The sequence below is a fragment of the Equus przewalskii genome, chromosome 15, assembly GCF_037783145.1.
Source record: "Equus przewalskii isolate Varuska chromosome 15, EquPr2, whole genome shotgun sequence".
Lineage (NCBI taxonomy): Eukaryota > Metazoa > Chordata > Mammalia > Perissodactyla > Equidae > Equus > Equus przewalskii.
The window spans coordinates 6136202-6148648 of record NC_091845.1 but is presented as its reverse complement, the minus strand read 5'-3'; the positions used below and the strand labels follow the sequence as shown (position 1 = coordinate 6148648).

Genomic DNA, 12447 nt, shown 5'->3' with positions numbered 1-12447 from the left:
TCTTCTGGACATTTCCTCTAAATGGAATCATACAATATATGACCTTTTGTGTCTGGCTTCTTTCACTCAGCGTAATGTTTTCAGAGTTCGCTCAGGTTGTGATATGTCCCAGTACTTCATTCCTTCTTATGACTGAATAATATTGCTCTGTATAGATATAACACATCTTATTTACCCATTCATCAGTTGATGGGCATTTGGGTTGTTCCCTCTTTGGGGTTATTATGAATAATGCTGCTATGAACATTTGTGCACAAGTTTTTGTATGGACATATGTTTTCATTTCCCTTGGGTGGATATCTAGGGGTGGAATTGCTTGGTCATTTGGAACCTCTATGTTTAACATTTTAAGAAACTGCCAGACTGTTTTCTGAAGTGGCTGAACCACTTTACATTCCCACCAGTAACATATGAGAATTCCAATTTCTCCACATCCTTGTCAATACTTGTTACTGTCTTTATTTCTCTTTTCTTTCTTTCTTTTTTTTTTTTTTTGAGGAAGATTAGCCCTGAGCTAACATCTACGGCCAATCTCCCTCTTTTTGCTGAGGAAGACTGGCCCTGAGCTAACATCTGTGCCCATCTTCCTCTACTTTATATGTGGGACGCCTGCCACAGCATGGCTTGACAAACAGTGCCATGTCCGCACCCCAGATTCAAACCAGCAAACCCCGGGCCACTGGAGTGGAATGTGCGAACTTAACCACTGTGCCACTGGGCTGGCCCCTATTGTCTTTATTTCTCATGTTAGCCATCCTAGTAGTTGTGAAATGATACCTTTATTGTTGTTTTGATTTCCATTTCCCCGATAACTAATGATATTGAGCACCTTTTCCTGTGCTTATTGGCCATTTTGGAGAAATGCCTACTCAATTCTTTGCTCATTTTAAAATTGGGTTTTCTTTTTATTGTTGAGAAGAACACTTTTTTTTTTTTTTAAGATTTTATTTTTTTCCTTTTTCTCCCCAAAGCCCCCCAGTACATAGTTGTATATTCTTCGTTGTGGGTCCTTCTAGTTGTGGCATGTGGGACGCCGCCTCAGCGTGGCTTTTGATGAGCAGTGCCCTGTCCACGCCCAGGATTCGAACCAATGAAACACTGGGCCGCCTTCAGCGGAGCGCGTGAACTTAACCACTCGGCCATGGGGCCAGCCCCGAGAAGAACGCATTTTTAATAGTAAACAAGGTTCTTAGATGATTGTGATTGCACCTTTTGCAATTTTTGGATAGGAAATACCTGGAGTGGTCATACATTGGAGCAAAGGGTTAGTTATGGAATGTAGACAGGATTTGTAACTTACTCTCTCCCTTATTAACCTGATTCTTATTTCAGATCTTGTCCAGAGTGCCGTGTGATATCAGAGTTTGTAATTCCAAGTGTGTATTGGGTGGAAGATCAGAATAAAAAGAACGAGTTGATTGAAGCTTTCAAACAGGGAATGGGGTAAGTGCTTTGAGTTCAGGTGTGATCCTGGTGCCTGCCAGGATCTCGTTTCAGCCTTTACCATTGCCGCTTCCCCCTTGCCTCTCAAGAATGTGGTCGTAGGGGCCTGAGGCCATTCAGGGTCTCCTCCTTCTCTCAGGCACCATGCACTCTTTGGATATACAGAGGTGAACAAGGCCGTGGTGGGTGGACTTCTTTAGTTTTTAAACTGAGCAGTATCCCCTAGAAATCTGTTTCAGGTGCTACGGTCAACTTGTCATCTGGGATTATTCATTCATTCAACAAGTATTGATTGAAGATCTATATGATAGGTCTTTTCTAGTTGCTGGGGATACAGCGCTAAACAAATCAAACAAAAATCTCAGCCCTCACACAGCTCACCTTCTAGTGAAGGAAAATAAAGTAGAATAATAAGAAACAAGATAAATAGGAAAATATGTATTAGATGGTGATCAGGGCTAAGGAGTGAAGCAAGCCTGGGAATGGGAGATAGGAAGTGAGGGGGTTGCAATTTTAGTGTGGGAGACCAAAGAATGGCTCTGTAAGGTGACATCTGAGCCAAGACCTAGAGGAGGTGAGGCAGCGAGCCATCTTGATGTGAATGAGAAGAACATTCGAGATGGAAGAAATAGTCACTGCAGACTCTGAGGCTGGAGCATGTCTGCCTTGTTTGAAGAACAGCAAGGAGTAGCTGGATGAGAGGAACAAGTTGGGGAGGATACTGGAGACGAGGGCGGTGGCGGGGCCGCAAATTGGATAGGGCTTTGCAGGTCGTTGGTTGGATTAGGCTTTTTATTCTGGATGAGATGGGCAGCCGTCATAGGGTTTTGATCGGAGGAGTGACATGATCTGATTGATATTCTGAAAGGATCACTGTGGCTGAGCCATTGAGAATATATTGAAAGAGGAGGCCAGTTAGGCTATTGCAATAATGCAGGCAAGATACGACAGTGGCATGGACCAAAGTAGAGGAGGCGGTAAGAAGTGGTCAGATTCTAGATCTGCTTAGAAGAATTGCTGACTGATCTGCTGATGCGTTGAATATAGGACAGGTGTGAGGGAGGAGGCGCTAAGGATTCAAATTTCACTTCTAAAAGTCTTACCACTTTTGATTTCTTTGCTGCACTTCCATCTTTGTTGGCCACTTTCCTCTTTCAACTATCTGTTTTTGTAAAATGTCTTGAGGGTTTATCACTGGGAAACAAGGAGGCAACACAGCTACACATTTTGCTTCTGTCTGTAAACTGAGTAACAGAGGTACGGTGACCGGTCTCCGACGGAATTTGGCAGCAAGTTACGTGACTGGGTGCTGACCATGGTGCGTGCTTGTTATTTATGTAGCGATTGGACTGAAGAGCTGACAGCCAAGTTTGTACTTTATGCGGTTACTCACAGTTAACGTTCTGTGGTCACTGAAATTTGAACCGTGCTGTTGGAGGACAAGCGTTATTTAACTAAACCATGGGTGGTTAGTTTCCTAATGCTCCTGTAACAGATTACCACGAACTGGGTGATTTGAAACAGCAGAATTTTATTCTCTCTCAGTTCTGGAGGCTGGAAATCTAAAATCAAGGTATGGGCAGGGTTGGTTCCTCCTGGAGGCTCTGAGGAAGAATCTGTCCCGTGTCTCTCCTGGCTTCTGGAGGCTACCGGGGATTCTTGGGGTGCCTTGGCTGGTGGCAGCAGAATTCTAATTTCTGCCTTTGTCTTCTCCCCTGGGTCTTTCTCCCCCTTTTGCATTTTGTAAGACAGGTGACATTAGTTTTAGGACTCCCCCATTAATCCAGGATGATCCCATCTGGATTAGTCTCATCTCGAGATCCTTAACTACATCAGCAAAGACCTTTTTTCCAAATAAAGGTACATTCGCAGGTCCCAGGGCTTAGGATTTGGACCTGTCTTTTGGGGGCCACTGTTCAACTCCCTGTACCTGGTGTCTCAGTCCATTCTGGCTGCTGTAACAGTGCCACAGACTGGGTGGCTTATAAACAACAGAAATGGATTTTTCACATTTCTGAAGCTTGGGAAGTCCAAGATCAAGGTGTCAGCATGGTCAGGTTCTGGCGAGGGCCCACTTCCTGGTTCGTAGCCTGGTTCATAGCCTTCTCACTGCGTCCTCACACGGAAGGTGGAAGGTGCAAGGGAGCTCTCGGGTCTTTGTTCATAAGAACACTAGTCCCATTCATGAGGGTTCCACTCTCATGACTTAATCACCCCAAAGGCCCCACCTCCTACTTCCATCACATTGGGCACTAGGATTTCACCATATGAATTTTAGGGGGATACAAACATTCAGACCGGTAACTGAAATTTATGCAGATTAGAATCGTGCAAAGCAAGGGCTGCCTGTTTACCACAGTTGATCTGTTCTTCTGTTGATGGATACCTGTGCTGTTTCCAGCTATTGGCTATTTTGAATACTTTTTAGAATTCCATTTTAACTTAAAGCTTTTTAGCTTACCTGTTTTTTGTTTTTTTGTGAGGAAGATCGTTGCTGAGCTAACGTCTGTGCCAATCTTCCTGTTTTATGTGGGGTGCCACCACAGAGCAGCTTGACAAACGGTGCTAGGTCCATGCCGGGGATCTGAACCTGTGAACCCCAGGCTGCCAAAGCAGAGAGCATGAACTCAACCACTATGCCACCGGGTCGGCCTCTTCTCTGTTTTTTTTAAAATAGTTTTTCTTGGGATTACAATGTACTCTTATTTTTTACTGTCAGAATTGATATGCCTGCAGCCTTATGTAATATGCATTACTTCGTCATTACCGTCTTTTGCATTACAGATATAAAGCATATGCATTATATTTATATACATTAGAACCCCACAAGGTAATAATAGAAATTTTCTTAAATTTCAGCTTTACTGAGGTATAGTCGACAAATTAAATTTTAAGATATGTAAAGTATACATCATGGTGATTTGATACACATGTACATTGTGAAAGGATTCCCCCAGCTAGTTCATTAACACATGCATCACCTCACATATTTATCTTTTTTTATGATAACATTTCAGTTCTGCTCTCTTAGCAGATTTCGGTAATACAATACAAGTGTATCACATGTAGTCACCGTGTCTTATGGTAGATCCTTATTCATCTTTTACCACCTCTCCCTATTTCCCCCACTCTAGCCCCTGGCAGCCACCTTTCTACTGTCTATTTTTATGAGTTTGACTTTTTTTTTGGATTCCACATAGAAGTGGTACCGTGCAGTGTTTGTCTTCTCTGTCTGGCTTATCTCGCTTAGCATAATGTCCTCAAGGTTTATCCATGTTGTCACAAATAGCTGGATTTTATTCTTTCTCATGGCTGAATAATAGTCCATTGTGTATATAGGCCACATCTTCTTTATCCATTCAGCTGCTGACAGTTACGTAGGTTGTTTCCATATCTTGGCTATTGTGAATAATGCTGCTTTGAACATGGGGGTGCAGATGTCTCTTCCAACAGGTGTGAGGTGATATCTCACTGTGATTTTGACTTGCATTTCCATGATGATTAGTCATGTTGAGCACCTTTTCATGTACCTGTTGGCCATTTGTATGTCTTCTTTGGAAAAATGTCTGTTGAGATCCTGTGCCCATTTTTAAATCGTATTATATGTTTTTTACTATTGAGTTTTTTGAGTTCTTTATATATTTTGGATATTGACCCACCCCTTATGAGGGATTTGAAGATATTTTCTCCCATTCGAAAGGTTGCCTTTTCATTTTGTTGATGGTTTCTTTTGCTGTGCAGAAACTTTTTAGTTTGATGTAGTCCCACTTTTTTTTTTTTACTTTTGGTGTCAAATCCAAAAAAATCATTGCCAAGACCCATATGAAGGAGCTTATCGCCTGTGTTTTCTTCTAGGAGTTTTATGGTTTAGGTCTTACATTCAAGTCTTTAATCCATTTTGAGTTGATTTTTGTGTATGGTGTAAGATAGGGGTCCAGTTTTCCCAACACCATTTGTTAAAGAGACTATCCTTTCCCCATTGTATATTCTTGGCTTTTTTGTCGTAAATTAATTGACCATATATGCATGGGTTTGTTTGTTTCTGGGCTCTCTGTTCCATTGATCCACGCATTTGTTATTATGCCAGCACCATGCTGTTTTGATTACTATAGCCTTGTAATATAGTTTGAAATCAGAGAGTGTGATGCCTCCAGCATTGTTCTTCTTTTTCATGATTGCTTTGGCTATTCAGGGTCTTTTGTGGTTTCATACAAATTTTAGGGTTGTTTTCTCTATTTCTGTGAAAAATGCCATTGGAATTTTGATAGAGATTGCATTGAGTCTGTAGATTGCTTTGGGTGGTATTGACATTTTAACAATATTAATTCTTCCAATCATGAGCATAAAAATATCTTTTCACTTATTTGTGTCTTCTGCAGCCTCTCTCAACAATGTCTTATAGTTTCCAGTGTATAGGTCTTTCACCTCCTCGGTTAAATTTATTCCTAGGGATTTTGTTCTTTTTCATGTATTTGTAAATGAGATTGTTTTCTTAATTTCTCTTTCTGTTAATTTGTTGCTAGTACATAGAAAGGTGACTGATTTTTCTATATTGATTTTGTATCCTGCAGCTTTTCTTTTGGAATTTTGCAAATGTTGTTCCAGTATAATCTGGCCTCTGTAGTTTCTAATAAGAAGTCAGTAATAATTTAAATTGAAATACATCATTTTTCTAATGTTGCTTTCAAGATTTTCTCTATATACCTGTTTTCAGCAGTTTGATATTTTGCTTAGGAGTGGTTTTCTTCATATTTTACTGCTTGGTTTTCTCTGAATCTGTAAGTTTATGTCATTCACCAAATTTAGGAAAATTTTGGCCATTGTTTCATCAAATATTTTTTATACCCAGTTTCTTCTTCTCCTGGGACTCTAATTACAGGGGATAGATTTTTTTATATTGTCCCACAGGTCTTGGGCTGTTCATTTTCTTCAATCTTTTTCCCTCTTTGTTCATCGTGAACACATTTATAGCAGCTGCTTTGAAATCTTTGTCATCTTGAAGTTGGTCTTTGTTGATTGTCTTTTCTCTCAAGAATGGTCACGTTTTCCTGATTTCTTCGTATGTTGAGTCATTTTGGATTGTAACCTAGACATCGTAAATGTTACCTTATAGAGGATTCTGGATTCTGTTAGATTCATCTATAAAGCATTGATGTTTTTGTTGGAATAGGCAGGTAAATTGTTTAGATTCACACTCTTGGGCAGCAGTTCAAATCTTAGTTCGATTCTTTTATACCTAGCTGAGTTGCCTTGAGCCCTTTGTGGGTCAGAGGTTGGTCAGAGGTGTGGGTGGAGTTAATACCTGGTATTTAGAGTGCTCCCTCTCAGCTTTGTGGGATCGCTTCCTCACTTTCTAATGGCTGATTTCCTCCAAGTCTGTCTCTTCATTCTTTAGGCCAGAAAGACTGGATTTTCCGCTGGAGTTTTAGCCACCCTACATAGACACCTGCCTTGGGTCTGCTCAAGGCTAAAACCTATTTTTTCTAAAAAAGATAACTCACCTCTTGCCATTCCACTCTTCCCAAGTGTCTAATCTCAAAGAATCCTGCTTTTGTTCATTCTTCAGTGCCTTCCAGTCTTTTAAAAATATTCGTATTTCTAGTTATCTGCAGGGAGGTTGGGTCCTGTAAAATTACTTGACCATACTAAAAGTAGAACTATATGTTACCTTTTTAAATGGTTCCTTTAAGTTGCATATCAATTACTGAAGGCTTGATGTTTTCCTGCTTTACCATTTTTTTCCTCATGTGGTGTTATTGTGTGTCCACCAGAGGGCAGGAGTGACAAGGGAGAGGGGTGCAGCCTGTAGACGGCAGGTCTGCTGGAGTTGTCCGAAAATTCTCAGGTCATTGCTTTTGGGTCTTTCTGGCCTTGGTTTCCACTGGTGGTGTTTTTATACATTCCACAGACATTTACTCAGCACCCACTACGGGCCAGGCACCTTCAAGCTAAGCACCAATAGGCAATATAGAAGAGAGATTAGTAAGATAATTTCATGGGAAATTGCAAAAAGACAATTATGGTACAGGTTTTCCGGTGATAAATTCTTCATGAGAAAACCAAGCCAGATCGCACAACAAAGAGAGCACTCAGCTCCGCTGGGAAGTGTCAGGAAAAGCAGTATGGGGACCCTGAGTCATGAAGCACGAATAGCCCATGGAATGACATGGGTGCAGTATGGGGACCCTGAGTCATGAAGCATGGATAGCCCATGGAATGATGGGTGCAGAATGGTTCCAATTTTGTGTTTGGGGAGCAGTGGGAGTGGTCCTTCGGGTTGAAAGAGGTATATAGAAGGATATGGTGGGACCTACAGGGACAAAGACAGACTGGAGTCAAGTCTAAGGGAGTCTTGAGTCCCCAGCCTGACGGTGGTCTTTAAGAACAGGGTAACAAGTGACACACTGTTTAGGGAAGCTCCTCTGTGGTCGTGGGAAGAGGTTAGAACCTGGTGGAAGGGAGGCCACTTAAGAAACAACTGTGGCAGGCAGGCAGCAGAGGATGGTGCCCCTAACGGCTTCGACAATGTGGGAACTAAGAGGTCGATTTGGGAGGTGCTGTGTAAGCAGAAGTGACAATTGGATGTGAGAGCTGAGAACAAATAAGGGGTTGAGGGAGACTTTGTTCTTGGTGACCAGATAAGCCTGGGGGGAGAAAAAGAACATTATTTTGAGAGTAGGGACTAGAGGATAAGTTTTTGAACCTGATGAGTTTATTAAAGCCAGTGTCCAGCAGACTGGTAAGAACTCACCGCTTGAGTGATCATTTGACAATCTGTTCACCACCTCAGGGGCACGGGGGCCTTGGAAGGTATCTGGTCCACACACCTCTGCTCGGGTCCACTTTCAGTTGCCTGTGCTTGAGTCAGACCTGGGGAGAGTAGGCACCCAGGCAAGCAGGGAGGCTCCTTCCCTCTGTGGACAGCTGTCAGGGAGCTTTTCTTTGCGCCGCTCCAGGGTCTGTCTCAGCCAGCCCCGGTGGTCTAGTGGTTAAGATTTGATGCTCTTACTGCTGAGGCCTGGGTTCGTTTCCTGGTCAGGGAACCATACCACCCATCTGTCGGTTGTCATACTGAGGTGGCTGCGTGTTGCTGTGATGCTGAAAGCTGTGCCACTGGTATTTCAAATAGCAGGGTCACCCATGGTGGACAGGTTTCACTGGAGCTTCCAGACTAAGACAGACTAGGAGGAAGGACCTGGCCACCCACTTCAGAAAAAGCTGGCCATGAAAACCCTGTGAATAGCAGCGGAGCATTGTCTGATAGAGCGCGGGAAGGTGAGAGGATGGCACAAAAAAGACCAGGCAGGGTTCCACTGCTATCCACAGGGTCACTCGGAGTCGGAATCGACTGGATGGCACTAACGACAAGCTCTCTCAGAGACCTTCACCATAGGGTCTCTGCCATCCCCCTTGTCTTCTGCAACTTCCCCTTCCTCAGTACTCGCAGACGGCCCTCTGGGTTCTTGGGCGTCTCTTCCTCTTCAACTTGGGATCATTTATGAATGCATAAGCCAAATTCTATGTGAGCAAGAAAGGAATGGGAATTTTCTATTTGATTATGAGTTTCCTTAGGAGCAGGCCTTCTTAAGGATCTGTGGGTAGAATTCGAAGGGGAAAAAATTTAACTTTTTGCTAACTAGTTTTAGATCTATGTGTTTTATTTTATGCATTTGACAATACTGTTCTGAGAAGGAGTCCATAGCATGTAGAGTTAAGAAGCTCTGCTCTGGAGGGTGGGGACCAAGGAAAATTGGAATGAGACTTGTAACTTTAGGCAGCTGCTAAAATTCACTGCTTTCCCTGTGACTCCTAAGTCAAGGCTTCCCGTGGTCACCTTGACATCATTGCTGGCGTGGAGGAAGGGAAATTTTCCTGGGTGGAGCTCCTGTTGGGACTTTGAGCTGAGGCAAGGAACCCAGACAGCTGGCCCAGAGGAGCAGTCAGGCCCACATTCCCCCGAAGGCCTTGGGAGCACTGCAGGCTCGAAACACAGCAGAATCCCCACACGTTCAATGCTGTGTGAGGCCGTTTGTCAGAGTGGGAGTATCATCCAGCTTGGAAATCAGCATCCTAACCTCTCTGAGCCTCAGTGCCCCACCTGTAACGTGACGCTGTCCCAGCTCTGGCAGCGATGGAGGAAGGCAGTGATTCATCTGGACCCCAGATTCTCCCACCATCCTTGATTTTTTTCTGCTTTTCAGAAAAAAGGCTTGTAAATACTTTGAGCAGGGCAAGGGGACCTGCCCATTTGGAAGCAGATGCCTCTACCGCCACGCCTACCCTGATGGGCGGCTAGCAGAGCCAGAGAAACCTCGCAAACAGCTCAGCTCCGAAGGCACTGTGAGGGTAAGGACTTGGCCATCTCTAATCAGACGCTTACCTGCGGGCACTGCTCATAGCTTTGGCAGCAGCGAATGGGTAAGCAAAATAAAAATAAGCTACCCAGCCGTCATGTTGCCTTTAGCACTAACCAGGCATGTCTGCTCTTTTTGCAGTTCTTTAATTCAGTGCGGCTCTGGGATTTCATTGAGAACCGAGAAAGCCAGCATGTCCCCAACACTGAAGATGTCGACGTGACAGAGCTTGGGGACCTCTTCATGCACCTGTCTGGAGTGGAGTCATCAGAACCCTGAGGAGCAGATGGTGGCCCTTGTGTCTTCGGCTCTGCCGGCCAAGCCCTCCCTAAGTTTAGGGTGTGAAGAGCTTCCTTTACTGTAGCCCAAGGTGCTGTGTCACTGGGATTTGAGTGGGGTTGTACTTAACCTGCGTCTCATCCACTCTCCATTCTTACAGCTGTGGGAAGAGTGAAGGATATAAAATAACCTAACGAGTATATGGAATCACTACCTTTATAGTTAATAACTTAGTTGCACCTCAAGCTCCTCGGGGGGACCAGCTAACCAGCCAGCCTGAGTTTTGATTGATTGCTTGTAAGACACACCTGGCTCCTGTCCTCCTGAGCTTTAGCTCCCTAGAAACAATCAACTTGCAGCTGCCCTTAAAGCAGCAGATGCATTTTTCTTACCAAAGGATTCTTCAGCCCCATAAACGACTCCTCTGTAGTGCATTTCCCTAGTGTACTTAAATAGGGTGTGGGCAAAAACTTGATTTATACAAAGCTTTTCAAGAAAACTGCACACCTTAGCATAAAACTTTATTTAGGGCTCTTCAGTGTCCCAAATCAGAGCAGGAGTCTTGTTGCCATGTGTTCAGGAAACAAAGTTAAAGTATAAACCTTTTTCCCTGTAAGGAAGGGGGGGGCGGGGGGGGGGGGCTCTTGAAGTAGCAGAAGGTAGGGGTGGCAGAACAGAGGTACTGCCTGCATTTCTGCTGTGTTGGGGCCTTGACTGGAGGAAGCCTAGACCACATGCCTCCAGGGAATTATGTCCCCAGCGCTCAGGTCTGGGCTCGCGCCCCAGGGGTAGTCATACTGCCAGCTCAGTGCACACGTGCTGTTACACGTGGCCTCCCACCAAGCCATCTAGTCTCATCAGTAAAGCCTAGCTTTCAGTGGAAATTTTGTAAAAAATTAACAGCACCCAAGGTTTCTGGTTCTGACCCAGCAGCGGTCTTGAAGAGAAGTCAGCACAAGTATTCTGTCACCAGTTGTGATTGTAAATGAAGGAGCATAACTTTGTGAATCAGAACAAACTCACTCCAAGCCTGAATTACCTATTTTTATAAACAGCTATAGATACCAAATATTTTATAAAATGCATTAAAAATGTGGGTAAAAAAAGGTCTACTCTTACTGAGTTTAGAGTGCTTTTTGTGTAATTTTTATAGTTAACTCTTTGGTGAAGGGTGACAACGAGCATAGACAAAAGCTGAATTAAATTCATTCCCAGGGGAGGCTCTGGGCCCATTTCCTGCTGCTTGAGTTCTGCTCCAAAAGGGATGAACAAATGCAGAGTGCAAGTGTGAGCTCAGTATTACTTTAAAAGGAGGAAACAGCCATTAAACCTACATTTAATTTATTTTATTAAAATAACATAATTGAGGAACCATTGGATAACTGTATTGTTGTCAGGCGCAATAAAAACAAAATTAAACCCCAAATCATCAAGAAAACCTGTATTCCTGGCTTTCTTGTATACACATGATGCGACTGTAGAAAGACAAGGCTGGCCTGGCGGCCCCACCCCATAGGGGCAGCTCCTGGAAGACTAATAAATTCAGCATGATGGAAGACTGCTCCCTGAGAGGGCGGAGACTGGGAGGGGCAGGCCGAGTGCCTCTTCTGGAAAACCATCTCAATGCACTGGAGACCTCCAAGAAAAGGAAGTGTCCCCAAAGTCAAGTTCCATAGTACCAAAGCAGGCTCCTTCAGGCGGCCACGGTCTCGACAGTCCTGGGCTGTTTGGTGCATTATGTGCAAAACTACCTGTTTGGCGCCACGCCACTATCTCTGAAGAAAAGTCCTTCCTGTGATAAGCATTCCTCGTAGGAGCTGATTTCCTAAATCCACATGTCCCCACATCAGGGCTGGTTTGCCTACCTTCATTTCCCCTCCGAGTGCTTTTTCTTGCCCTAAAAATACTCATTTAACCAATAGCTGGGGCCCCAGATCATGTATTGCCTTCAGCAGCCACTGGTGCATCTGGAGAAGGCTCAGCTCTTGAGCGTGGGGGATGCAGGGAGGGAGCAGGACAGACCAGCATTGCGAATGGCTTCCTTCTCCCAGGGCCAGAAAGGGTAGAAAAGAAGGCAACATGAAGTTAAGGCCCTGTGAGTAGTCTAGAAGGTCCTTAGCAGCAGCTTCTCTGAAACAAGCTCTGTCCCCATAGAAAGGGAGCAGAAATGTGGTGCCTGCTGACTTCCCTTCCTCCCCTGGTGGCCTGAGTGCAGGTGCGAAGTCAACTAGAAGACAGGCAGTCTAGGGGACGTGGTCAACGTGCAGGCATTGATGTCCTCGGTGTGGGCCGCCCGATGCAGGGATGGCTCAGAAGCACTCCGGTTGATTTTCGGTAGAGAGTGTTGGAGCAACTCGATGGAAGACAAGAT

The 12447-nt window shown here is 44.2% G+C and overlaps 2 protein-coding genes across 6 annotated transcripts in view; one reads left to right on the top strand and one right to left on the bottom strand.

Moving 5' to 3' along the window:
- The window catches only part of MKRN2 (makorin ring finger protein 2), a 27932-nt gene extending 16418 nt beyond the window's left edge, over nt 1-11514 (top strand). Inside the window, exons 6-8 of the mRNA XM_070574726.1 lie at nt 1333-1443; nt 9645-9789; nt 9939-11514. Of these exons, the coding sequence (XP_070430827.1) occupies nt 1333-1443; nt 9645-9789; nt 9939-10076 (394 nt within the window). The 3' untranslated portion in view covers nt 10077-11514. The remainder of the gene's footprint in view (nt 1-1332; nt 1444-9644; nt 9790-9938) is intronic.
- The window catches only part of RAF1 (Raf-1 proto-oncogene, serine/threonine kinase), a 67231-nt gene continuing 66191 nt past the window's right edge, over nt 11408-12447 (bottom strand). For all 5 annotated transcript variants that reach the window (XM_070574723.1, XM_070574724.1, XM_070574725.1 and 2 more), the window contains one exon: nt 11408-12447. In XM_070574723.1, coding sequence (XP_070430824.1) covers nt 12304-12447 — 144 coding nt within the window. In that variant the 3' untranslated portion in view covers nt 11408-12303.